This window comes from Manis javanica, chromosome 18 (genome assembly GCF_040802235.1).
Source record: "Manis javanica isolate MJ-LG chromosome 18, MJ_LKY, whole genome shotgun sequence".
Classification (NCBI taxonomy): domain Eukaryota; kingdom Metazoa; phylum Chordata; class Mammalia; order Pholidota; family Manidae; genus Manis; species Manis javanica.
The window spans coordinates 2,994,085-3,018,473 of NC_133173.1; the positions used below are offsets into that span (position 1 = coordinate 2,994,085).

Genomic DNA, 24,389 nt, shown 5'->3' on the forward strand with positions numbered 1-24,389 from the left:
CCTCTGGGGCTCCCAGCATAGGCTGTTTATAGACAGATGGACACCCTTCACCTGAATGTGGGTCCTGCCAGCCCCAGGCCTTAGAATAGTTCTCTGATTCAATAAAGAACTTTTCTCTTCCCTTCTACCCTCCTTTTCTTTCTCCTTCCTCCTTTCCAGCATGTTCTTGAAGTAGTGGAGAAAGGGGAGTCCTTGGCCTACTAGGAGGGAGGCAGTGTGGACGTCCACATGGCTGTTTTTGCCAAACACCAGGGATGCTTCTGCCCCCATCCCAGTGCCGCGGTGACCCTCTGGTCCTCTACAAGGCCACAACAATCCCAGCCTTTATCCTCAGCTTACTGACCCCCACCCCACCGCAGCCTGATTCTGCCCAGGCTGAGGCTAAGGGGTTGACCGAGCTGAGGCTCTGCCCTGCTATTGCTCAGCAGATGATCAGGTGTTAGGCCAGAGGCCACAAAGGCTCTGATGATAGGTGCACTGACAGAGGGCCTGGGGTGGCCGAGGTAGTGAGGGTGGTATTACAGCCACCTGAGGTATGGCACCTGGGGCAACTCCCTGGAGGGCTTTAGGCAGGTGGGTTTAGTTTTTATAGTAGGTGAGATGTGTGGGAGGAAGGTCTGCTAGGGGCATGGTGGGAGCTAAAATCTGGCCTATATAGTGGATGGGATATTCTGACAAAGTTCTGCAGAATTTTAAAAGAAAGTTAATAGCTTTTTTAATATTCTAATATTTAATAATGCATGCTCATCATAAAATATTTGGAAAACCCATAAAACACTAATTAAAAGTTTAAGTTGGCCACAGATCTACCACTTAGGAAAGACCACCATCGATCTAATATTTCCTCAGCTTTTAAAAAGTTTTTGGTGGCCTTAGGTGACCATCTGGAAGTTGTAGATTTGTGTCTTGTTCAATATATTAACCTTCCAGTTTCTGTTCCCTTCATAGTTATAAAGTTGTGTCCCCGTTCACACATCAATTACAATTTTCACCTATAATTTCCACCACAGATTTTTCCTATTCTATTTTTTAATCCCTTTTCCATATGTTAATCTGTTTTTCACATTTTTAATTGTATTAGGTTTCTACTGCTGTATAATAAGTTACCATAAACTTGGTGCGTTAAAACAAAATTTATTTTCCCAGAATTTCTGTGGGTCACGAGTTCAGGCGTGGCTTCGTTCGGTCTTAGGCAAGGCTGCAGTTGAGGTGCAAGTCAAGGCCGGGTTGTCCTGGGGAGTCTGCCAGGCAAGGGCTCACCTCCAGGTTTACACGGCTGGTGGCAGGATTCAGCTCCTGGTGGTGGCAGGACTCAGGCCCTGGCTGCTTGCTGGCTGCCAGCCGGAGACCACTCTCAGTGCCCCGCCCGGTGGGCCTCCCAGCGTGGCTGCTTATTTCTGCAAAGCCAGAAGGGAAAATGCCTCAGGCCGTTCTGCCAGCAAGACAGTCTCATATAATGAAACAGCTGTGGGATCACGTTTGCCGGCTGCCTTTGCCATATTCCTTTGATCAGAAGCAAGTTTCAGGTCTGGTCCACGCTCTAGGCTGGGGGGTTACATGAAGGCCTGAACAGGACGCGGGAATTGGGGGGGCGGGACCTTAAAGTCTACCCGCCACATTCATCTAGAGCTTGTTTTTATGTAGTGTGTGGTGTAGATGTATTTTAATCCATTTTTTTAATTGAATGACCAGGTTTCCCTGCATGATGTAGCAGGTAGCGTAGGCATAGGTTCTTGGCAAAGGGGTCACTTAAATTCTCCCTCGGCAGCTGGAGCCCATGGGTCGACGGGAGCCTCGTTCTCCTGCACTCAAGCATACCTCAGAGGCCCTCCTGAGCAGCCTATAACGCCTGCATGTCCTGGCTAGGCGAGGTGGGGGTCCTGGGGGTGCAGACTGCATGCCACAGTCCCTGGGGTGGGTCCTCGGGCTGGAGGAGGGGAGTGACTGGCAATAAGCAAATCCTGCAGTGTTGAGGTGGGCGACCCAGCCTGTTCTTATGTTGGTTATTGACATGCCGTTAAGGCTGTGAACAGATGGGTCCAAATCCCTAAACACTTCTTTCCGGAACTAAGCAAGGATTTGGGGGCAGGGCAGCGTCCGCACTCGGCCAGCCCGGAGGTCTGTGCTGGAGGATCAGCAGCAGCTCCGTATCAAGCCCTGCTGAGAAGGGTGCCCACCAGCTGTGGCCCGTCAGACGGCGTCTGGCCAAGGCGGTGGTGGGTCTGTGACGAGCCCGTGGTCATGGCATCCCAGGGTGGTGTGGGGTTAGGAGACTCATCTGCGACGGGGACAGTGTTGAAGGTGACACTGTGCTGGGAGCTGCACGGGAGGCCCCCAGAGGCCCTGTGGGCCACGCTGCAGGGCAGAGGGGTCGCTGGGGCTCTTTAGGGTTTTGCCGCGGCAGCTGCTCTAGTTCTGGGCCGTCATCGGTGGGTTCTGCCCTCCAGAGACATCTTCCCTTGTCAGACCCCCTGAGTCAGCCATGCCCAGGGCTGGCTAACACTATGCAGCCATCGGCCTCTGAAAGGCCAGGGTGGGCTCCAGCCTCCCTCCACTGGCCCCCACTGCCCCAGGCACCCTGGCTGTGGTGACATGGGGTGTCTGTACCTGGTGGTTTTGGCCCCTGGTCATAAGAGATGGAGGGCAGCCCAGGGGATCAGCAGATAGGCAATGAGGTGGGCAGACGGATTGCAGGCTCTGGCGGGTCCAGGCCTGGGTGCAGCACTGACTGGCTGCTTAACCTCAGAGAAGTCACCTCATGACTCTGCGCCTCCTCAGAAACGGGGGCGCTGGCACCACCTCTCAGAGGATTATGGAAATTAGCTGAGGCAGTGTGAAGTGTGTAGGACAGTGCTTAGCACTAGAAGGCACTACATGAATGATGGCTGTTACCCGTCGTTGTATGAAGACAGGGCAGGGTCGGCCAGGACCAGGGTAGAGACGGAGGTTTGGAGTCCTGGGATGTGGCTGCCTCCACTGCAGAGTGAACCACACTTTAGCAAACCCATAGGCAGCTGCAGTTTGATCTCCTGAGAACCCTGTCGGAGAGGACCGTGGCCTCTGAGACGCTGGGCTGATCAGAATCTACTATGTGGGTCAGTGGGGATGAGGGCACCCCTGCCAAGGGCATCCCTCTGTGTCCCCACTCTCTTTTTATTGTCTCGTCTCCCTCCATCTATTGGAGCCTGGAAACTGTGAGGCCTGGCAGAATGTTCTGGACCTCCACTCACCCTGGCACCCCAGCCAGCCTGGACTTGGTGGGGGAGGAGCTGGCTGGACAGTGGGAACACAGGCCCAAGGAAGAGTGGGATCCAGGGCCAAGGAGGGGAGAGTCCAAAGGGCAGCATCCTTTGCTGGCACGAGGTGGTTGTCACAACTGCCAGCGGTCAGGGGTCAGGACGAGGCTGCTGAGAAGATGCAAAGGCTGGTGCCACGGCGGGGCGGGAGGGAGAGGCCTGGGGCAGCTGGTTGGAAGCCCTGCCTGGAAGAGTCTGCTTAGCGCATCTGGTTCGGAGCCCTCCGGTGTCCCACCCCTCCGACGGCTGCTGACGCACCTCTTGTCCCACAGACCAAGCTGCTCACCCAGTACGTGCTCAGTCTAGCCAAGTACGACCAGAACTACGACATCCGTGACCGAGCTCGCTTCACCCGGCAGCTCATTGTCCCCTCGGAGCAGGGCGGGGCCCTCAGCCGCCATGCCAAGAAGCTCTTCCTGGCACCCAAACCAGCCCCGGTCTTGGAGTCGTCCTTCAAAGGTGGGAGCAGAAATCAAGGGTGACCCCAGTCCCAGTCCCTCCGAGGTCCCAGTCTTACTTGGGCGTCTCCAGGCTTCTGTGGGCAGTCCGCCCCCGGCCCGGCCCTCCTGCCCACCCGTACCGCCCAGGGCCTGCCCTTCCGCACCCCCATTTCACCCAGCCTGGCCTCCCGGCCCCCTCCCACCCTGAGCATGCACTAGGTAGCCAGATGAGAGAGATGCCAGGGGCCCGGTGGGGCAGGAAGTGAAACACTCAAAGGGGAGGCGCGTGTTTGAAGGGTCCTGGCCATCGCCGGAGGTCAGCCCAAGGCCCGGCCCCAGGCCTCAGCCGGGCTTCAAGAGGCTGGGGTCGGGGTGTCTCAGGCTTGCTCTTTGGAGCAGGAGCCCACCCAGGGAGCCTCCTTCCCAAAGCTCAGTTCTCCTGCGGGTCCTTTCATTCCGCTTTTTCTCCTCCCTGGGGCTCAGGAGTAGGGAGAGCCTGAGGGAGGGGGCAGATTTGAACCTCCCGGGAGGGGGGAAGCGTCCCTCTCTCCTCCCCAGCACCACCCCGACTCACAAGCCTGCGTGCTGCCCTCCTGCACCCAGGCTGGACCTCTGGCCCTGCCTCCCTCCTCTCCAGTGTGAAATGCTGGCCCCTCCGCACGGAGTCGGGACTCTCACTGGACTCACCTCCCCTTCCCCGCCCCGTCCTGGCCAGGGTCCTGTTCAGTTAGTCCTGCATTCCAGCTAAGCCTTCCCGAGCCTGGTGGGGCAGATGCGTGGCCCCATGGTCTTGGGAGAGAAGCCACACTTACATGTCTGCCTCCCCAGTAGGCACATCCACCTGACAGGCCAGAAACACCTCAGTCCCAGAGTCCCCCCCCCACCCTCTGCAGTTCCACCTGCCCCTGCCCCCAGCCCCAGCTCTAGTCGGGCCGGACAGCCTTTTCTTCTAGCATGTGGACCTAAAGGCACAGTCAGGGTGGAAGAGCCATTAAGGAACACATCCACTGCTTAGGGAATCCCAACCAGAATCACCGCCCCACCAGGGAAACAGCCCCCGGGGCATTTCCTCCCTCCCCTGCTGGCCTGACTTCTCCCTGTCCTCAGACCGGGACCACTTCCAGCTGGGCTCCCTTTCCCACCTGCTCAATGCCAAGGCCACGGGCTACCAGGAGCTCCCAGACTGGCCAGAGGAAGCCCCGGACCCATCTGTGCGAAACGTGGAGGTCAGCAGGGGTGGAGAATTGACTTGTGTTTGGCGGGGACAGACAGCAGGGAGCCCGGGCCTCCTGACACCCTCCACACACACAGGAAGAAGATCTCTCCCTTACTGAGACCCACGTGGGCCTGTTGGGCAGACACACTGAGGTCACCCCACCCGTGTGCCGTGTGCCCTCTGCCCTGTGTGCAGTGCTCCCACCCCCGGCAGCCCCCTCCCCTGTCACTTGTGTCCTGTGCCCACTCCTCCCTTGGTCTGGCAGCACCCCTGCCCCCCGACAGGCAGTGCCCCTTGCCTCCCCTGCAATTACTCCTCCTGTGGGCAGGGCAGGTTGGGCCACAGGAAGAGGCAGGTGAAGGGCAGAGAGCCCAGGGCTTTCCTGCCCGCCCCAGCCATGAGATAACGTCCCCCCCACCCCCCAACCCGTCTGCAGGTGCCTGAGTGGACCAAGTGCTCCAATCGGGAGAAGAGGGAGGAGAAGGAGAAGCCCTTCTACTCGGACTCAGAGGGGGGGTCCGGCCCCACAGAGTCCGCAGACAGCGGTGAGGGCTCTGCGGAGTGGGGCCCTGTGCCCCTGTTCACGTGCATGCCTGGGGCTCGCTGGCTGAGGGGCCGGGTGTGTCACGCGGTGGTTGTCTAAGGGCTGCATACCTGCGTGTACCTGTAGGTGTGTGTACCTGGAGGCATGTACCTGGAAGCGTGTGTACATATGTGTACCTGTAGGTGTGTGTACCTGTATGTGTGTACCTGTAGGCATGTACCTGTAGGCGTGTGTACCTGTATGCATGTACCTGTAGGCGTGTGTACCTGTATGCGTCTGTATGTGTGTGTACCTGTAGGTATGTGTACCTGTAGGCGTGTGTACCTGTAGGTGTGTGTACCTGTAGTTGTGTGTACCTGTAGGCATGTGTACCTGTAGGCGTGTGTACCTGTAGGCATGTACCTGTAGGCGTGTACCTGTAGGTGTGTACCTGTATGCATGTATACTTGTATGTGTGTACCTGGAGGCATGTGTACCTGTATGTGCGTGTACCTGTATGTGTGTCCCTGTAGGTGTGTGTACCTGTATGCATGTACCTGTAGGCGCCGTGTACCTGTATGTACCTGTAGGCGTGTACCTGTAGGCATGTGTACCTGTGTGCATGTACCTGTAGGCATGTGTACCTGTATGCGTGTACCTGTAGGCACGTGTACCTGTAGGCGTGTGTACCTGAGGGCGGCATGTCCCAGGGGTGTGTGCGTGTGCAGGTGTCTATCCACACGGTTCATCTGGGTCCCAGGCGATCCAGCTGGCATCTGGGCCAGGGTGAGGTCAGGGCGTGTGTGGCTTCTGTGCTGAGCCTGCCCTGGGAGTCCAGGGCACCCGCTCTGCCCCTGAGGCGGCCTGCACATGGGCGGGGGGCCTGAGGCAGCTGCCCCACAGACCCGGAGTCCGAGAGTGAATCGGGCAGCGAGAGCAGCAGCGAGAGCGGCTCTGGGGAGTCCAGCAGCGAGTCCGATAACGAGGAGCAGGACGGGGAGAAAGGGAGGAGCAGCGAGAGGTGAGGGGGGCAGCGGCACAGCTGGCGGGGCGTGGGTCTCCCCTGGGAAAGCAGGGCCACCAGCCTCACCAGCCTCCTGAGAGCTCCGGGGCCTCCTCACGCGCTGGTGGGGCCTGCAGCTCCCGGACAGCGGCTTCGGCGGCCGGCGGGCGGGCTCCGCGGTGGGGGCCGGCACAGGCTGGTCAGAGCGCACGGGGGCCTGCTGAGAGCCCGGGTGCCCACCCGAGGCCCCGTGCCGGGGCTCCCCGCTGTTCTGGGGCAAGGAGGGGTACACAGGCTGGGCGCGAGTGCCATCCGCCTCCTCCAGCGGGCAGAGTGAGGGGGACGGCAGGAAGAGGAAGGTGAAGAAGAGGAAGAAGGGGCCCGGGGGGCCCGGGGGGCCGTCGTCCTCGGAGGCGGGCAGTGACTCGAGCAGCAGCTCCTCGGAGTCCGAGGTGTCGTCAGAGGCCGACGAGGAGCAGGAACCTGTCTCCTTGAGGGACAAGACCGTAAGGGCCAGCGCGGTGAAGGGCGGGCTCGCGGGCAGGGTCCCCCCACCCCGGGGCCGGGCCCAGCGTCTCCCCACCAGAGCACACCGGGGTCCCCTGCACCCCTGCCCCGTCTTTCTCTTTCAGCCTCCCAGCAGCAGAAGCGCCCCGGCAGCCGAGGAGGTCTCCCTGCTTGACCTCGAGGACTGTGAGTGCGGGAGGCACAGGTCGCGGGGAAGGAGGCCTGGGAGCGGCTCAGGAAGGTCACGGCAGCTTTGGGTCCGGTTCCCCAGGGCCTAGCGGTGGAGAGGACAGACAGCACATCTTCGGGCCGGGCAGACAGCCTCCCCTGGGGTGGGGTTGCTGTCAGGCTGGTATCCCGGGCAGCTACCCACCCAGCGCCCCGCCGTCCACGGTGCTGACTGTCAGCCCCTGAGCCCTGGGCCCCCGCTCAAGCCCAGCCAGTCCCCGTTTGCTTCTCCCTCATGGTGGTCTTCCCCATTCGCTCCCACAGTCACCCCTCCCACCGTCCAGCCCGTGTCCCCGCCCACGGTTGTGTCTGCCAGCCTGGCTGCTGACCTGGAGGGCCTGACCCTCACAGAGTCCCCGCTGGTGCCCTCGGTGAGTGGGATGGGGGACAGGCTGGGCTGGGGCAGGGATGCATCTCTGTGCTGCATCCCGTAGCATGGATCTGTGTGTGGACGGCTGTGGGGATTGAGTCCCTCATCACTGCTGGGTGACTCTAGGTGGGGACGAGGCAGGGACAGGCTCTCTCCTGCTCATTTCTGTCTTCCCACGCTCTTCCCCTCTAGTTGCTGAGCCCAGTGTCTGGTGTTGGGAGGCAGGAGCTGCTGCACCGCGTAGCAGGCGAGGGGCTGGCGGTGGACTACACTTTCAGCCGCCAGCCCTTCTCTGGGGACCCCCACATGGTGTCTGTGAACATCCACTTCTCCAACAGCTCTGATACTCCCATTAAGGGCCTGCATGTGGGCACCCCCAAACTGCCAGCTGGCATCAGCATCCAGGAATTTCCTGCAATAGGTACAGAAGGGCCTTGGACGTGGTGGAGAAGGCAGAGTCTGTCTGTGGCTGCTGATGCCCTCCCTGTGCCAGGCCAGGGGCCAGGCTTTGGCGGCACAGGGGTGACATCTAACACAGTCCATACCCTGGTGGACGAGAAGGAGTAGGAAACGAGCAAGTCCATATCGGGCAGGAGGTGCTTGAGGCACAAGATAGGGGCCGTGGCTGTTGCAGGACTGGCCGAAATGGGGTGGGGAGGGGCAGGATGTTTACATTTCAGTAGAAAACCAGGACTCCATAGAGGGGCGGTCAGCTGTGGCAGCAGAGGGGAGAGTGGGTCTGGGTTGCAAACCTGTCGGGTGATGGCATCTTTCCCTCACCCCCTTTCCTTCCCTCACACTGCTGCAGAGTCCCTGGCACCCGGAGAATCTGCCACTGCTATAATGGGCATTAATTTCTGTGACTCGACACAGGTGGCCAACTTCCAGCTGTGGTATGTGTCCATCTCATGGTGGGACCTCAGAGCCAGGGTCCAGATGAGCTGGAGCCGGAGGGAGGCAGGGGTCCATCCTGACCTCGTGGGTCAAGCCATCCCAAGTGCTCCGGTCTTAGCTCACTCTCCCACCGCCTCCAAGCCTGTCTCCAAAGTGGGAGGAGAGGGAGGGACGCTGGCCTCACTTCCTCTCCCTCCGTCTCCTCCCACCCTTCCCAGCACCCAAACCCGGCAGTTCTACGTCTCCATTCAGCCACCTGTTGGGGAGCTGATGGCCCCTGTGTTCATGAGTGAGAATGAGTTCAAGAAGGAGCAGGGTGAGTGCCCCTGGCTTGGGTGGGGCAGGGGCACAGCTCCATCCATGGGCTCAACTAGCTCCCTGTACGGTCATGCTGGAGAGGCCTCGGCCCTTCAGGCAGAAGGCGGCCTCGCAGCTTGCGGCTCCAGCTGCCCTCAAAGAGGCTGGGATACTTCAGGGAGGCTCTGGAGAGAGTTTGGGCTCATCCAGGCAGAAAATTCTAGGCCTGCGTTCCAGCTCGGGGAAACACCAAGTGTCGGTGACATTTACACAGAGGAGGAGGGAGCAGCTTTGTCTGAGGCATCCAGGTCCCTGGCACCGGGGAACAATAACAGCAAAGCCGAGAGTCACGATTGCTCTCGTTTGGGGAGCTTCGGATGCAATGCTAAAGGATTTCAGTCCTAGAATTTCAGGTCTGGAAGGGGTTGTAGAGGTCACTGGGTCCACCTCCATCAATAAATAAAGACTGTGGACTTAATTGTCCTAGCAGAGGAGTCATTGAAGGGTTTTGAGCAAAGAAGGGGTCAGGTTCGGATCTCTGCTTCAGAAAGTGAACCTGGCAGTATTTATGGGGAGGCCTGGGCTTGGGAGAACCTGGTAACTGAAGCCGTGAATGTGAGTGAGGTCATGTGGGAGACACCGGACAGCGTGAGTGGGAGAAACAAGAAACGGGGCTTCATGAGTCCTGGCCTGAAGGTCTGGCCCTGCTGTTCTCGTGGAGTGTGACCTTGGCCTAGATTCTGCTGCTGGTCATGAGGCTGTTGCAATAGATGAAAGGAGATGGTGAGGATCAGGATTAGAGCCCAGCAAAGGGAAAGAGGGGCAGAGGTGGGCCCTGGTGCTGGGGAGAGGGACGTCAGAGCAGCTGCTCTAAGCAGGAGGGGAAGGAGGTACAGAAACTGACTTGGGGGCCTCCGGCTTGGCTGGTAGGGAGAACAGCAGGGCCCTTAGCAGATCAGGGTCTGCAGGCTTTTGCTGTAATGGGCCATAAAGCGAATGTTTTAGGCTTTGTGGGCCACGTGGTCTCTGCTGCAATTGCTCAACTCCTTCCTTGTTATACAAAAACAGCCACCGATGATACGTAAATGAACAAGTGTGGCTGTGTTCCAATAAACTTTTATTCGTGGACACTTAGATATGAGTCTCATGTAATTTTCATGTGTCATGAAGTAGTCATCTTTTGATGTTTTTCTTCCCTCACCACTTAATGTAAAACACATTGTGGGCCATACAGGTGGTGGGCTTCGTTTGGCCTGAGGCTATAATTTGCCAAACCCCTGATCTGGAAGAAAAAGAGTGGGTTAGGGAGAGGAGGGAAGAAGATGACGGTTAGTTTTAGGTGAGCTGACTTTGAAGGGCCCTTGGGGAATCCGGGAGGAAGTGTTCGGTGTGCGGCTGAGCGTGTGGGTCTGTGCCCAGGACAGAATTCCAGGCTGGAGTCACGAGCATAGAGGTGGTAAGTGAAGCTGTGAATATGAGTGAGATCACTGGGAGAGAGAAGGGGGGGAAGATACGAAGGTTTTCCTCTCTTCTTTGAGGAAAACCTGCATTCTTCAGGAGAAAAAGAGAAGGAACAGAGAAAGAGGTGGGAAGAGAACCAAGGGAGACGAGAAGGCAGGAGAGGGCGCTGGGGTGGCCCGCAGGCCAGGATGGCCCAGGCTGTAGGGCGCAGCGGATGGGACTTCAGAGGGAGCAGGCCATTGCAGAAGGGGGCACAGAGGCCAAGTGCAGTGGGTTGGGGGAGACCAGGGCTCAAGGACATGGAGTCCTCTGTGGGGGACGTCGGCCGCGAGTGGGGAGGGAGACACGGCACTGGCAGGATGATGGATCTCGCTCCCGGAGAGGACCTCTTAGGGATGCAGAGACTCGAACATGGAGGGACTAAAGGCACCGGGCAGGAAAATGTCACCAGTCAGGCACGGAGGGGATGCGAGCAACAGAGAGGGGTGCTCGTTCTCAAAAAGGGGAGGAGAACGGGGAGGCAGCAGAGGGATGGGAGAGGCTCAAGAGAAGGTGGACAGGAGGGCAGACGGGGGAGCTCAGGTGGCCGACCCAGAGCAGCTGAGAGGTCAGCCCTGCAGAGGGACTGTCTTGGGGAGGCTGTGAGTGGCTGGGGGCTTCAGGAGCCCTGGCCAGGTGGGGAGCTGCTGTGCAGGTGAAGTTAGGGTCTCCAGTCAGGGCTGCGTGTGACTGCTGGACTCTGGCCCATCTCGTGGGGATCTCGGTGGCCAGTGATCTCGGTGAGAACGACCTCCAGGAGCTGGGAGGGATTTGAACTTGGGCTGGAGGGCCAACCAAGAAAGACTAAGTGGGTGGGGGCCGAGGCAGAGGAAACCTGTGAACTGAATGACCTCCAGATACGCTGGTCACTCCCAAGGAGCTGGTGGCCCAGATGCCTGACAGTGGGAGGGGGTCAACATCATGGATGGACAGAGAGACCTGCAGGGACTGGGGAGCCAGCAGGGCTTCCTGAAGGAGGGCAGCCCGAGAGGGAAGTGCCCCTTCTCAAGACTGAAGAGGGAGATTCGCCTGCTCTTAGCACAAGAGCTGCCCGGCCTGGGCCTGAGGAGGGCTTGGTGAGGAGGCCCAGGGGCAGCCTCCGCCCTCACCCTGACACCTCCCCCAGGAAAGCTGACCGGCATGAGCGAGGTCACAGAGAGGCTCACGCTGCCGGACACCTGCCAGAGTGACCACACTGTGGTGCAGAAAGTGACTGCTACTGCCAACCTGGGCCGCGTCCCCTGCGGGGCCTCTGACGAGTACAGGTATTAGGCCGCCAGGGAAGCGTGGAGGTGGGCCTCTGGGGGCCCAGTCTGAAGGAGGGGCCCCATGCCCCAGGGCTGAGCCCCTTCTTTTACCCGCACCTCAGGTTTGCAGGGAGGACGCTGACCAGCGGGAGCCTGGTCCTCCTGACACTGGATGCCCGGCCCACCGGCACTGCCCAGCTGACGGTCAATAGTGAGAAGATGGTGATCGGCGCCATGCTGGTGAAGGACGTGGCGCAGGCGCTTACCCAGTGACCCCCAAGCGCTGGGGTCTCCTTGAGTCCCACTTGTCCCTCCCTAGTGACATCTAGGCAGCTAGGCACCCCTCTCTCATAGCAGACACGTCCGGGGTCCCTCTCCCTCTGGTCACCCCCAGTCCCCGTGCTCCTCCCATGGGCTCTGTGCCGACCTGCACAAGGGGGGGCAGCTGCTCCCCAGTCCTCCTGCTTCCTGTAGCTCTTTGTGTGGCAAAATCTCAATAAAATGTCTTCCCCCAGATGCTGGCTCACCTTTCCTTCTGGGTTCTGTCTAGGGGGGTGGGGGGAGAGCTGCTAAGAGGGACTGCGTCTCACCCTGTGAATGATCGTTGCTGACTTCCAGGAGGTGGTGGCTGGTCGGACTCCCGAGGTGGCCGTCTCCGAGTCTCCAGGCATGTCTGTGGAAGAGACATGGAAGCAGGGACGGGAAGGCTGCACTGGAAGAACCCCCGGTCCTTTTTACGAGCCTCTGCAAAAGCAAGGCCTCCCCCAAGGCTGGCAGACCCCTTGGTCCCCCTCCTGGGCCCTCGAGAAGGAAGGACTCATGATGTGGGGAGTTCCCCACACACGGCTATGAGTCCTGGATGTGTCTGCTGCATCTGGATACGGGGCCTGGAGCCCCCCATCTGGCCTGGAGGTGACCCAACAGCCATCTTGGAGACAGAAGAATGGGACAGGGAGAACAGTTCTCAAACCACGGTGCATCAGATCACCTGGGAGTTTTATTAACATGCCAATTCGGATCAGTAGGTCTGGGGTGGGGCCTGAGAATCTATTTCTAAACAAGGGCCCAGCAGGGATGCTGTTGCTCTGCGGACACACGCGAGCGGTGAATGTGTAGGGCCTCCACTCCTGGGCCGAGCCTCCTGGGGGTGGTGTGAGAGCCAGGGCCCTCCCTGGTACCTCTGCTGGTGAGGAACGAGGCTGAGTGGTCAGCGAGCTAGTGGATGAGGCGTGAAAGGCATGCCGCTGGCATGTGCTCCACCACCACAGAATGTCTGTTAGCCAGTAAGTTAAGGAATCGTGGGTCCACATGAAGTCAGTTTGTTTCCACAGGCTTCTCAGCCTTTCTGTGCTCCTGTGCCCTCTGAGCCCCACTCCCACCCTGGCCAAAAGGGCTGAGGCCAGGGGTGTTCCCCAGACTTGGTTTCAACCTTGGAGTCTTTTTGCCCAGAACATCCTGATGGGTTACAAGGAACACCGGTGATAGTTCGAGATGTGGCTCCTCAGCCCCTGATCCTCCATGGCCAAGACTCTGATTCCCTGGCCGTGCCCCCCCACGGCCCTGAGTGCTGCTGTTCAGGGTGAAGACGGGGTGCAGCCGTGTGCCCTCCTCTCAGGGAAGAGGGGCAGAGGCGGGGACTCGCTGGGCCCTGGCCCTGGAGGGCAGCCAGAGCTGCTGCCTCGGGAAACGTGAAGCCCCAGAGCCTCCCTGGGGCCCCCGTGTCGGTCGCTGCAGTGCTGAGATGGGAATGACCCTCCGGCCAAGGGCCCCCTGAGTGGTGGGCTGCTCCTCACTTTGGTCTCTGAATCAGGACTGCCACAGCATGAGAAAGGAGGTGGGGTGATTTTCTAAGAAATTGAGCAAGGACCACCGAAAAGTCCTTATCAATCTGTGCTTTGCAGCAAAGGCCCCAGAGGCCTCTGCAGGAAGCAGAGGGCACAAGGCATGTGCTTAGCGTCCCTCGGGGAGCTCGCGTCCCAGACTCCCAGCCCCTCAGAAGGGGCACAGTGTCTCCAGCCCAGAGCGGGAGTCCAGGGTGCTGGACTTTGGTCACAGACCACGTAGGTTTCTCCAAATGTGTCCCAGGCTGTGGAATTGGCAACAACCACCCGCCATAAGAAAATGGTTCTCGTGCTTCTCAGGAGAGGAAGGATGCTGGAGAGTGAGGTGTGAACAGGGGCAGCATGGCTGTGGGGAGAAAACCTCAGAGAGAAGCCCTGGGCTCAGCCCAGCCCACTTCCTCCAGGACTCGGGGGCCATGACGCACCTCCCACAGCCCTGCACCAGCATCCCTGAGTGAGTCTGCAGGGGGGGATGGGGGTTGGGGGTGGGGTGGGGATGGGGACGGGGACAGGGATCCCACCCAGCACACACTGGTGGAAGCAGGTCAAACATGCAGGAGCTGGAGGGGCCTTGCTTTCCTCCAGAATATTCTTTCCAACCCACAATATGCCCTGCGTTTTGTTACTGACCCTTCTTCACCACTGTGGTGACACTGTCCCCAAGGCCTCATGGGCTTGGTTGCAGGCTTCCAATATCTCCTGTGTCCCATAAGCAGTATTAGTGGGCAGCCACGGAGCTGGCCCAGGGCTGTGGCATTCATGTGGGGCCAGGACCACACAGCAGACTGGGAAGCACTCTTAGGATTCTGCCGGCGCATAGGGAAGCAGGGGTGGCAGACGTTGACAGAAGCAGCACGGGCAGGCACAGAGGGAGCAAGCACCCTGGCTGACCTGGGAAGTCTAGTGTGGTCTGGGCATGACCACAGGCCTGGACAGGTCAGAGGACAATGAACTCAGTGAGGGGGCCCAGTCCAGGATGGCTTCAAAGTGGTGCCCTGGCAAATGAGCTCCAGTTTCTGGTCACTTGGCAGCAACTGACAAGCTGCAGTGGTTGGGGAGCAGAGCCATGTAGGGACACTAAGGAAGCTCCTATAAGGCCCCCAGGCCTGGAGCATTAGCTGTGTCCCCACCTGAACCCCCAGCCAGCCACTACAGCAAACCTCGTGCTAGTTCATACCTTCTGCTGGGCATCTTGAGGATCACCTCCTCCGAGCAGAGCCTGCAGGTCAAAGGGGTGGGTATTGGGTGTGTATCTCCAGGTGACAGGACTGTCCCTGGCCTGACTGGGCACAGAAGGGAAAAAACAAGGCCATTCTGACCCACCAGAGGGCCTGGGCCCTGGGCAGCCAGGATCCTTGATTTCTTCCCTGAACCCAGCCACATTCATGTCCTCAGTCATTCCCATTTCTGCTGTTGGCCCCATGTGACAGGGGAAAAAAATTGAGGCCTGCCTAAGGTCCCACCCTGCCCATCCATCATTTACTGAACAGCCAACGTGTGCCAGGCACTGCGACAGACTCATGACCAACAAGGAGTGGGTGAGAGCTGGAAGGGCCGCTCCTCCCACCAGCCTGCGACTGGCTGCAGAGCCTGCCAGGCGGGGAGAGCCCAGCTCCGGGGCGTGGGCCGGGGACCTCAAGGAAGGAGCCCTTCTAGGACCGCCTGGTCAGTGTCGGCTCACAAGGAGAAGGGTGGTGAACCAGTGCCTGGGGGGGAGAAGCCAGGATGGCGGTGGAGAAGTTGGGGGTAAAGTGGGCACACCCGCGGGAGAAGGACCTTCTCGGATCTTCACGTGCTGTGCAGGTCGGAGCCCATCCCACCGGCCTGCCCACTGGAGAAAGCACTTACGGCTGCGTGGTTTGATCCTGGCCTTCGGGAACCTTCATGCTTTTTGTTCCATCACTGCAGAAGATGCTCGGGAGTCGTGAGGCCTTGCAGCTGGGCCTGGGACAGTGCCAAGGAGGTGAGTGATGCCAGGGGTGCCCCAACTCTCTGGCCCTCTCATGGGTCACTTCTTGCCCCAGTGCCAAGAACCCTCCAGCTTCCACTCCTTTTAGATCTTCTACCCCAATTTTCTACCTGAATGGAGATGCCCCAGCTTTTCTGTGGTTTCTAGAGAGCAGACTGGCAGTAGCTTAGAAAGCAGGCTTATCTTCTGTCTGGCATATGGGAAGACTCGGACACATGTCCCTTTCTTTGGGACTACTAAAAAAACCCTTTTTGTATAATACACAGAAAATTGTATAAATCATGGGTGTGTAATTTGATGGTTTTCGTAGAATGAATAACCTTGTAATCAGCATCGAGATCAAGACAGAGTGTGACAGTGCAGCCCCCAGGTGCTTCCCTTTGGTTTGGGGCGGGGTTTTATTTGGCTCAGATCACAGAGCTCTGACACGGCTCAACACCAGACTCCACGTGGCGGCAGGAGCCCAGAAGGTCCTGGTGGTGTATGCCGCTCTCTGGGGCCACTGAGGCACGTTACCGACAACCCCTGTGCAGGGCGGGGGCTGTGAAAATAGATGGGGTTGTCTTCTTGTTTCGACTGAGGGAGAATGGGAGGGTAAGCTCTGGGGAAGAAGGAGCCCATAAGGGTCTGGGCGAGGTGACCTTGACCGAAGCCCTGATGTGCCAGGACTCCCGGCATCGGCATCTGGGGAAGGCAGGCAGGGAGTTGGGTGGGGAGAGGGTGAGGAGTGGGCCTCACTGGGATGAGGCAAGGCTGGGACCTGGGGTCCTGACGAGGGTAGCTGCGTCTAGAGCAAATCCCTAAACTTCTCAGTTTCCTCAGCTGAAAACCAAGGGGAGGGCCTCTGAGGGTGCCATGCCTCTGTGCTGAGGCCCTTGGTGCCCTGTGCCTCATTCACAAGCATCTCAGGGCGACAGCACTCACCTTCAGCTGGCATCGGCATGGCAGCCATCCTCCGGGACAGCCGCCAGGACCCCCAGCTTCGTGGCCTCCAGCCCTCACGTCATCCCCCCGTTTGGTCAGGGCTGGTGTGTGTGAGCGGCAGGGCACCATAGAAGCGATGGCACGTCCCTTCTGATACCAGCTATGAAAGTCGCTGCTCTCCAGCTCAGCCTCCTCCCTCTGCTCACTTGCTCTGGAGAAAGCCAGCCGCCCGACAGGGAGGCCCCCGTGACAGGGACGGCGGCCTTGGCAGCAGCCACTGGCGTGAGCTAGGAAGAGACCCTCCAGCTCCAGGCAAAGCTTCGAGTGGCTGCCGTTCCGGCTGACAGCGTGGCTGCAAGCTCGGGGCAGGCCCTGAGCCAGACCCGGCGGCTGAATCCTCAGATTCCTGACTCTCAGAAACGGTGCGAGTTAGGATGTTCTTGTTGCTTCCGTCTGCTTAGTTTGGGGTTAACTTCACACTAAATGGGGTTAACTTTACAAAAAAAACTTTAGCCATAGATGAATAGCAGCCCCTGCCCCATCTCCTGGGTGGTCCTCAGCGGGAGCCTGGGCCCCCAGCTCTGGCCGCAGAGCCCTCTGCTCCCCCTTCAGTGTCGGTGGTGGGCCGGACCGGCTCCTCCTGGCTCACGAGCACCAACTGTCACACTGCGGGAATTTTGTGAGCCGGTTGGTGTCACGTTGGTAGTTTGAAATCAGCCATGGTGGAAGCATTTATGCCACAGAAATAAGTGAATACTACAAATCACTCTCCACCCCACAGCCAATTGCCAGACATTTACCAGCACCTCACTGCCCTTAATTATCTCCATCCCTTCAGTCTTTAAAATATGATGATATTTAAAGAACAAAGTTACTACTAGTGTACTGATTACCCAGCCTAAGAACCAAAGCAGTCATCAACTCAGCTGATACCCCTTGCACTCATTTCACAAGCTCTTCCCTCCGCACCTGAAGCAAATCGCTATTCTGAATTTTATCAATGCTATGCATTTTTTTGTACCTTTACTACATATAGACATGTTCCTAAATGATATATGGTATATACTTTGTGATAGTAGTGTACTGTTTTAAAATTTCATATAAATGGTACCATAGAGTATGTGTTCTCCTACATCCTGCTTTCTTTCCTCAATTTTATGAGTCATCTATGTTGATATGATTAGCTCTATTTCATTCGTCTTTATAGGTACTATTCTCTTGTATTACTATGCCACAATTTATTGATCTGTTCTCCTGCTGGTGGGTATTTAAGGTTATTTTATTTTTTCAATTATGAATAACACAGCTATCAGCATTTTCACTCATGCCTCTTTTAACACGTGTGAAACCTTCTCTAACATGCTTTCCTTGGAGTGGAATTGCCAAGTCATAGAGTATACACATCTGTAACTTAACAGTATTGCCAGATTGCTCACCAGAGTACCTGTTCACATTAAGAATGTTCTCAGCACCTTTATTTACAATAGTACCCAAGCCAAATGCCAATCAATAGGAGAATGGAGAAACAGATAATGCTGTATCCATTACAGTGGAAGCCACTTAGCAATGAAAAGGGGCTAACTACTGCTACATGCAACAACATGAATCTCACAGAGAAAGAAGCCAAACGCTTGTATGAAGTTCAGAACGGGCAGAATGCATCTGTGAGGAAAGCAGGAAGAATAAAGAGGTACCTCAAGGAGGGGGAGGGTGCCTCAAGTGGGAAGAGGCATGATGGAATCCTATGGGGTTCTGGAAAGGTTCTATGCTTTGATGTCAGTGGAAGTTACCCAGGTATATATGAAGGTTAAAAAAAAATCAAGCTGTACACTTAAGATTCATGCATTCTATATGTATGTGTATTACCGTTCCATTCAGAAAATATAGAAAATCAAAGCAAAAAAATCAAAGTGGCTGAGCCAGTTCACTCCCTCACTGGCAGTGATCCAGCTCCTGGGATAGTGAGACTTTCATTCTGTCTGTCTGAGAGGTGTGAATGGCGTCCTCGTGTGATTTCATTTGTATTTCTCTGGCTATTGGTGAGGGTAGACATCTACTACGTATTTGTTAGCCATTTGAGTTTCCACTCCTGTCATTTGCCTGTTCCCATCTTTTGCTCATTTTTCTATAGGGTTGTCTCTTCTCATTGATTATAGTTCTTATCTACAGGCATACTTCATTTTACTGTGCTTCACTTTATTGCATGTTTTACAAAATGAAGCTTTGTGAGAACCCTGTGTTGAGCATGTCTATCAGCACCATTTTCCCAACAGCATTGGCTTACTTCTTGTCTCTGTGACACGTGTTGGTAATTCTCACAATATTTCAAATTTTTCATTATTATTATGTTTGTTGTGGTGACCTGTGATCAGTGATCTTTGATGTTACTATTGTAATCATTTTGGGGAACCATGAATCACAGCTACATAAGACAGCGAACCTAACTGATAAATGTTGTGTGTTCTGACTGCTGATTGGTGGAAATGGCAAGAGAACTGGAATTAGGGGTGGAGCCTGAAGATGGGACTGAGTTGCTGCAAACTCACGATAAAACTTCAAAGGATGAGGAATTGCTTCTTATGGATGAGCAAATAAAGTGTTTTCTGGAAATGGAACTACTCCTGGGGAAGATGCTGTGAAGATTGTTGAAATGACTACAAAGGATTTAGAATATGGTATAAATTTAGTAGATAGAGCAGTGGGAGGGTGTGAGAGGACTGACTCCAATTTTGAAAGAGGTTCTATGCGTAAAATGCTATCAGATGGCATCACACCACTACAGAGAAATCACTCACGAAAGGAAGAGCTAATCTGTGTGGCAGACTTCATTGTCATCTTATCTTAGGAAACTGCCACAGCCACCCCACCTTCAGCAGCCACCCCTCAATCAGTCAGCAGTCATCATCATGTAGGCAAAACCCTTCACCAGGAAAAAGATGATGACTCATCAAAAGCTCTGATGACAGTCAACATTTTTTAGCAATATTTTTTAATTAAGGTATGTACACTGTTGTTTTAGACATAATTGTATTGCATATTTAATAGACTACAACATAGTGTATGCTTAACTTTTATATGCTTTACTGTTGTGTTCTGGAATCGAACCGCAGTGTCTCCAAGGTTTGCCTGGAAATTAATCCTTTGTAGATCATGTATTGCAAATACATTCTTTCAGTCTACGACTTGTCTTTTCAAGTTTTAAATATCTTTTGATAAACCAAAGTCTTTAAATATGTGGTCAAATTTATCAGTCTTCCTTTGTGTCCTGTTCTGCTTGTTCCTCATTTACAAACTTTGTCCATACTTGGAGGTAATAAAAATTTTCTCCTAATATTTTCTCCTAAAACATTTCCAAGTAGTATCTTTACATGATTATATCTTTAATCCACTTTAAATTTACATGTATGTTGAAAGGAGGGGCTGAACTTGCTTTTTTAAAAACCCCCACTTTAAAAGGCATAAAAAACAAAGAACATGGTTTGTTTTGTGCAGAGCTTGGGAAAAGGTGAGCAGAGACTGTGTTGCTTACTTCGTGCTGTGGTTTTGAGTTCCTAAGCCAATCCCCTTTCTGATCTTTTTCAACCAGGAACGTTTTCTCCAGCAGTCTTTCTTCTTCCTTCAGCTCTCTGCCTGCTGTGGAAGCACTAAACACCTGAGCATATAAAAGACTACAGGATCCCTTCTGTCCCCTAGTATATGCATTTAAAACAGTCCAAAAAATCACAGTTACACTTAAAACCTGTATCATAAATCTGGGGCCTGACTACAGAGACAGTGCCAGGCATAGCTGGGCTCAAAGGCTGTTTGTTGACGGGGAGAGTGAATAATGCTGCCTGTCTGTTCCTGCTAGTCGGCTAGTGACCAGCTGTGGGGACCTGACCAAGTCATTTTGTATCTCCACTTCTGCGGCTTTCTGCATCTGCCCTTGAACTATGGACACGTCATCGGAGGTTCCACCTGCAGGCCTGGCCAAGCGTGGGCAGAAGGCAAGGCCTCATCCGCACCTGAGGCCATAACTGCACCTGGACTCAGTGACCCCTCTCTGCACGTCTTCAGTGAGCTCTGGGGTCAGTCTGAGGGGAGCCAGTACGTGAGATGCTGGGTTTTGTTCTTATCTGGTTACAATTTCAGCCTCTGAAGCCAGAAGACTGGGTTTAAGTTCTTGCTCTTTCTGTTCTAGCCGGGAGTCCTTGGGCTAACTTCTCTGAGCTTCAGTCTTGCTCATCTGCAGCTTCCCCATGTAATGTAAATAAAACACTTAGAACTGTGCCAAGCACATAGTAAGCACTCCATGAAAATCAGCTATTATTCTCATGGTTACCTGCAACAGCAAGTTTAGGAAGAGGGATTTTAGGCAGCAGAAAATTTCTGTTCCAAGTCACCTGAGAGATGTCTTCATTTTCTTAGGGCTAGGAGTTGTAACATATGAGAGCGCCCCAGATGGCTATCCCCCTGGTGCTCTTCCAGGTTTCAGATCCTTATCTCGCAGCTTGGGGTTAGGGAGGAGGAAGGGATGGGGAAGAGCACAAGTCGGCAGCCAGTGGCCTGCACGGTGCTCCTGAACATGCTGAGCTTTGCTCTTTTGCTTTGAATTAGTGACCGAATTTTAAATTAGAAAGATTTCACATTAAAGAACAACAAGCTGCATTTCCAGCTTGTCTTGAAAGACAGGGCTGGGCTGGGACCTCTTTCCTGCACAGGATCCATCACCAACTGCCCCTTCAGGTGGGCCTGGGAGGCCGCCTCCACCCTTCCCTCGTTCCTGTGCTGTAGGTATCTAGGTTGGCACCCCTGAGAGGACAAGCCAGGTACGCCACCTCAGAGCAGCTGTCCTATGCCGTTTGTGGGCAAGAGTGAGACTTGGGGATGGGCTGCCTGCCAAGAAGGTAGGGCCCATCTGTGGAAGGGTGGCAATAAAGCTGAACCAGGAGGTGTGGTTTTCTGGGTGGCTGGAATGGGCCACCTTACAGGGGGGCAAGTGTCTAAGCAGCATCTCTGAAGGGGAAGAAAGAATGGGACAGTTGATGGCTAGGGGGTGCCAGGGCCCCCTATTGCCTCGGCAACCCAAGGAAGCTCCTGCATGGGCACCTGTCAGTGTCACTCTTGAGCTCTGTGCACTTCTACTCCGTATGTTCTTACTAAGGCCACCTTCTCCCATTAATCCTCCAGAGACTCGAGAACACCAGGCTGGCCCGCTGACTTCCTCTCGGCCACTGTCCCAGACTGAGACCTGGTGACCTGTTCCCCTCAACCCTCCCTTAGCCATTCGATCCCGCCCAGCCTCGCCAGCTTGCCAGGAGGTCGGTGGCAGTGTCTTCTCACGCGCCAGGAGGAGGCTTGAGCATAGGAAGAGCTTTATAAAAATAGTATTTCGATGACGAGGTAACGCATTCAAAACACTTGGTGATGCTCTTCGAACGCTGGTTCCTCTCCTCCTCACTTCAGACTCTGCCTTCTCCCCTTTTCCTGTCCAACCCTAAGCCTCCGGGAACGCTTGAGAGAGACCTGAAACCGCCATTCTCCCGTTCACAGTTCTCACGAGTTCCGTGCCGCCTGCGATATAAAGGCGCTTCGCAAGCTGGGCGCAGGCTTCCCTCCTGCGGTATCCGCGCGCATTATCCTCCCCCCGCTCAGATCCAGGCGCCCTGCTCGGCCGTCCCTCCGCCCTCGCTCGGTGCCCCCGCCTGGCGGGCCGTCTCCGCCTCTGCGCCGGCCGGGGCCTCCCATCTGCTCCGGTCCCGGCTCCCCAGGACGCCTTTCCCGACACTGGCTGGGCCCACGGGCGTCCCTCTGGCCCCGCGGCTCCCCCCGCCCCTTGTCGCCTCTACTGCAGCCGCAGGAGCGTCGGAAGCGGTTCCCCGGGCAACTGCGGTCCGAGGAGGACCCCTGGTGCTCGGGGAACTTCCCGGAATCCCCCGACGCCGGGGTCCCCGGCCGAGCACACGGATCGGCCCATCCAGTGGGGCGCCCTGCTGGGCCCCGGGGGGCGACGTCTCGGAGAGGGGCGGCCAGGGCTCGCTCTCGCCCTGCCCCGGAGGGGTAGAAGCGCGGACGCCGGGCTTTCCTGACAAAGCGCTTTGTCGCCGCGTCGCGTCACGCGGGGAAAGCCGAGGCCCGGGGGAGGTGAGTGAGCTGACCAGGGTCACTGGCGAGGGGCGCCGGAGCTCGGGCCTTTGCCTCCCGGGGGTGGCGCGGCTCGCAGCGGCCGCCCCGCCCGGCGCCGGTGGGCAGCCGAGCCCTCTGACGGGCCCGCTGCGGAGGGCGGGGCTCCGGCCGGGCGGGGCCCGCACAGGTGCTCCTCATCCGACCGAGGGGCGCCTCCGCGGGGCTTTATAAGCCGCCCGGGGCGCGGCGCTGCGCGCGGCTCTTTGCGAAGAGTGCCCACGTGTCTGCGCGTCCCTCGCGCGCCCGCCGCAGGGCTCGCGGCCCTATGGCGTTCCCGCTGGTAAGAGCCGCCTGCCGGGGCGGGGCTGCGGTCCGGCCGCGGCAGCTAACGGTCCGCGCGCAGCCCCGGGCCTGCCCCGCGGCACCCCTCCCCCGCCCCGAGCTCGCGAGTCCCGGGCGGAGCGCGGCTCACATTCCCGCGGGCGTGGGGCCTCGTGGAGGGGTGGGGGGGAGGGGCAGGGCGCCTCCTCGTGACTCAGGGCCTTTGAGTTTAAAGGCGCGGTGGCCCTGCGGGGGCGGCCGGTGGGGCCTCCCTGCGCGCCCCAGGCCCGCGGTCTGTCCAGAGGGGAGCCGGCCAGACGAAAGGGAGCCCAGGTGCGCCTGGACCTACCCCTCTCCCGCAGCCGTCGCGCGTGAGACCAGAAGCCGCCGGCGCCGGGAGCTCGCGCGCCTCGCAGCGCCCCCAGCGAGTCTCGGCCGTCCCCGGTTTGGCGGCGGTCCGCGGCCAGCCCCACGACGGCAGCGGGCGCGGCCCCTTTAAGGCGGAGGGATCGTGCTCCACGTGCAGGCGGCGCCGGCTTCCCAGACGCAGGGTGTCACGTGGTTTCACACGTTTGCTGGGTGCGGATCCGGCTTCTGCGCGCGCAGTCGGCCGGGTCGACGGGGTCGGCGCGCTCGCGGGCTAGAGGTGGGTCCTGAGGCGCGGGCGGGCAGTGTGCGCCCGCGGAGGTGGAGCGGCCTCTGCTTCCCGGCCGCCCTGGCGGGAGAGGCGTGCGTGCGGCCCGGCTCGGTGGCTCCTCAGTCCGCGCGGCCAGGTGCCCGGCTCGGACGGAGTTAGTGCGGACTCGGCCTGGGTCGGCTTGGCGGGGCCGGGGCCCGCGTAGGAAGGCCAGCGGCTGCCCAGGCCTGGAGTGCGTGGGGACGCAGACCAGGGAAACGTACTCTGCTCCACCTGGTGCCGTCCACCGCCACGTCGACCCTGACTTAGTGCCTTGTTCCCAAGTCTGGCTGAGCAGAGCCCGTGCGCGCCGGCCGGGTGGCCCCTGGGTGGGGTTTTCCCTGGTGAGGCCCCTGGGAAGCACCGCCGACTCCCTGCTTCCGGGCCCGCTCGCTCTGCCCTGGCCCGGAGCGAACTGCTGGTCCGTGTCCTCTGTTGGGGCGAGGGGGTGGGGCTGGTTCCCTGGAAGGCACAGGTGCACGCCGGCCTCTAGGCCGCCCCTCGGCCGACACTGCCGGTCTGTGCCAGTTGGAAGCGTGTCTGTTGAGGGTGGTTTGCATCCTCAGGCCGAGATTCTCTGAGTTAAAAATAGAAATAAATCCTAACAGTCGGAACAAAACCTTGCAAACCTCAGGTTGGTGACCGTTTGCCTGGTCACCTGACTTTTTTATGTAGGCAGCAGAGTAGGGTGTTCTGGAGCGCCGTGCAGCCCCCGGGCACCCGGTACCCCTCAGGACAATGGTGGTGAGGGCTCGCCTTTGGTCTCCTGTCCTCGAGCTTGCTTTTAGCTGAACCGTATTCTCAGCGCACTGCTGCAGTTTGTTTTTTGTTACAGTGACTTCAACTCGAGTGGCCTGGCAGTGCACGCTCAGTTTTATAGACTGCCATTTAGAAGTTGACTACCCTATACATAGTGAGTCTTCACACTATAAAAGTGCTTGCCTGCCCCCTTGCAAGGCTTGTCTTCTAAACCTCCCTGTGCCCTGCAGACAGGTGGATGTGGTGAGTGATCCCGGGAGCACGTGCAGTTTG

The 24,389-nt window shown here is 57.3% G+C and overlaps 2 protein-coding genes across 7 annotated transcripts in view; both read left to right on the plus strand.

The window, feature by feature from the left end:
- Positions 1 to 12,037, plus strand: part of AP3B2 (adaptor related protein complex 3 subunit beta 2) — a 30,064-nt gene extending 18,027 nt beyond the window's left edge. For both annotated transcript variants that reach the window (XM_037000526.2, XM_037000527.2), the window contains 12 exons: positions 3,569 to 3,755; positions 4,844 to 4,962; positions 5,389 to 5,497; positions 6,379 to 6,496; positions 6,804 to 6,984; positions 7,111 to 7,171; positions 7,478 to 7,584; positions 7,776 to 8,004; positions 8,392 to 8,476; positions 8,696 to 8,793; positions 11,401 to 11,539; positions 11,644 to 12,037. In XM_037000526.2, coding sequence (XP_036856421.2) covers positions 3,569 to 3,755; positions 4,844 to 4,962; positions 5,389 to 5,497; positions 6,379 to 6,496; positions 6,804 to 6,984; positions 7,111 to 7,171; positions 7,478 to 7,584; positions 7,776 to 8,004; positions 8,392 to 8,476; positions 8,696 to 8,793; positions 11,401 to 11,539; positions 11,644 to 11,794 — 1,584 coding nt within the window. In that variant the 3' untranslated portion in view covers positions 11,795 to 12,037. The remainder of the gene's footprint in view (positions 1 to 3,568; positions 3,756 to 4,843; positions 4,963 to 5,388; positions 5,498 to 6,378; positions 6,497 to 6,803; positions 6,985 to 7,110; positions 7,172 to 7,477; positions 7,585 to 7,775; positions 8,005 to 8,391; positions 8,477 to 8,695; positions 8,794 to 11,400; positions 11,540 to 11,643) is intronic.
- Positions 12,038 to 21,974: 9,937 nt separating this feature from the next.
- The window catches only part of CPEB1 (cytoplasmic polyadenylation element binding protein 1), a 101,949-nt gene continuing 99,534 nt past the window's right edge, over positions 21,975 to 24,389 (plus strand). For 2 of the 5 annotated variants that reach the window (XM_073227059.1, XM_037000662.2), the window contains exon 1: positions 21,975 to 22,378. Coding sequence is in view for 1 of the 5 variants with exons in the window: in XM_073227062.1 (XP_073083163.1) it covers positions 22,686 to 22,700 (15 nt within the window). In the remaining 4 variants the exon portion in view is untranslated. Of the gene's footprint in view, positions 22,379 to 22,611; positions 22,701 to 24,389 lie in introns of those variants that run through there. The other 3 variants (XM_073227060.1, XM_073227061.1, XM_073227062.1) reach the window with 2 other exon arrangements.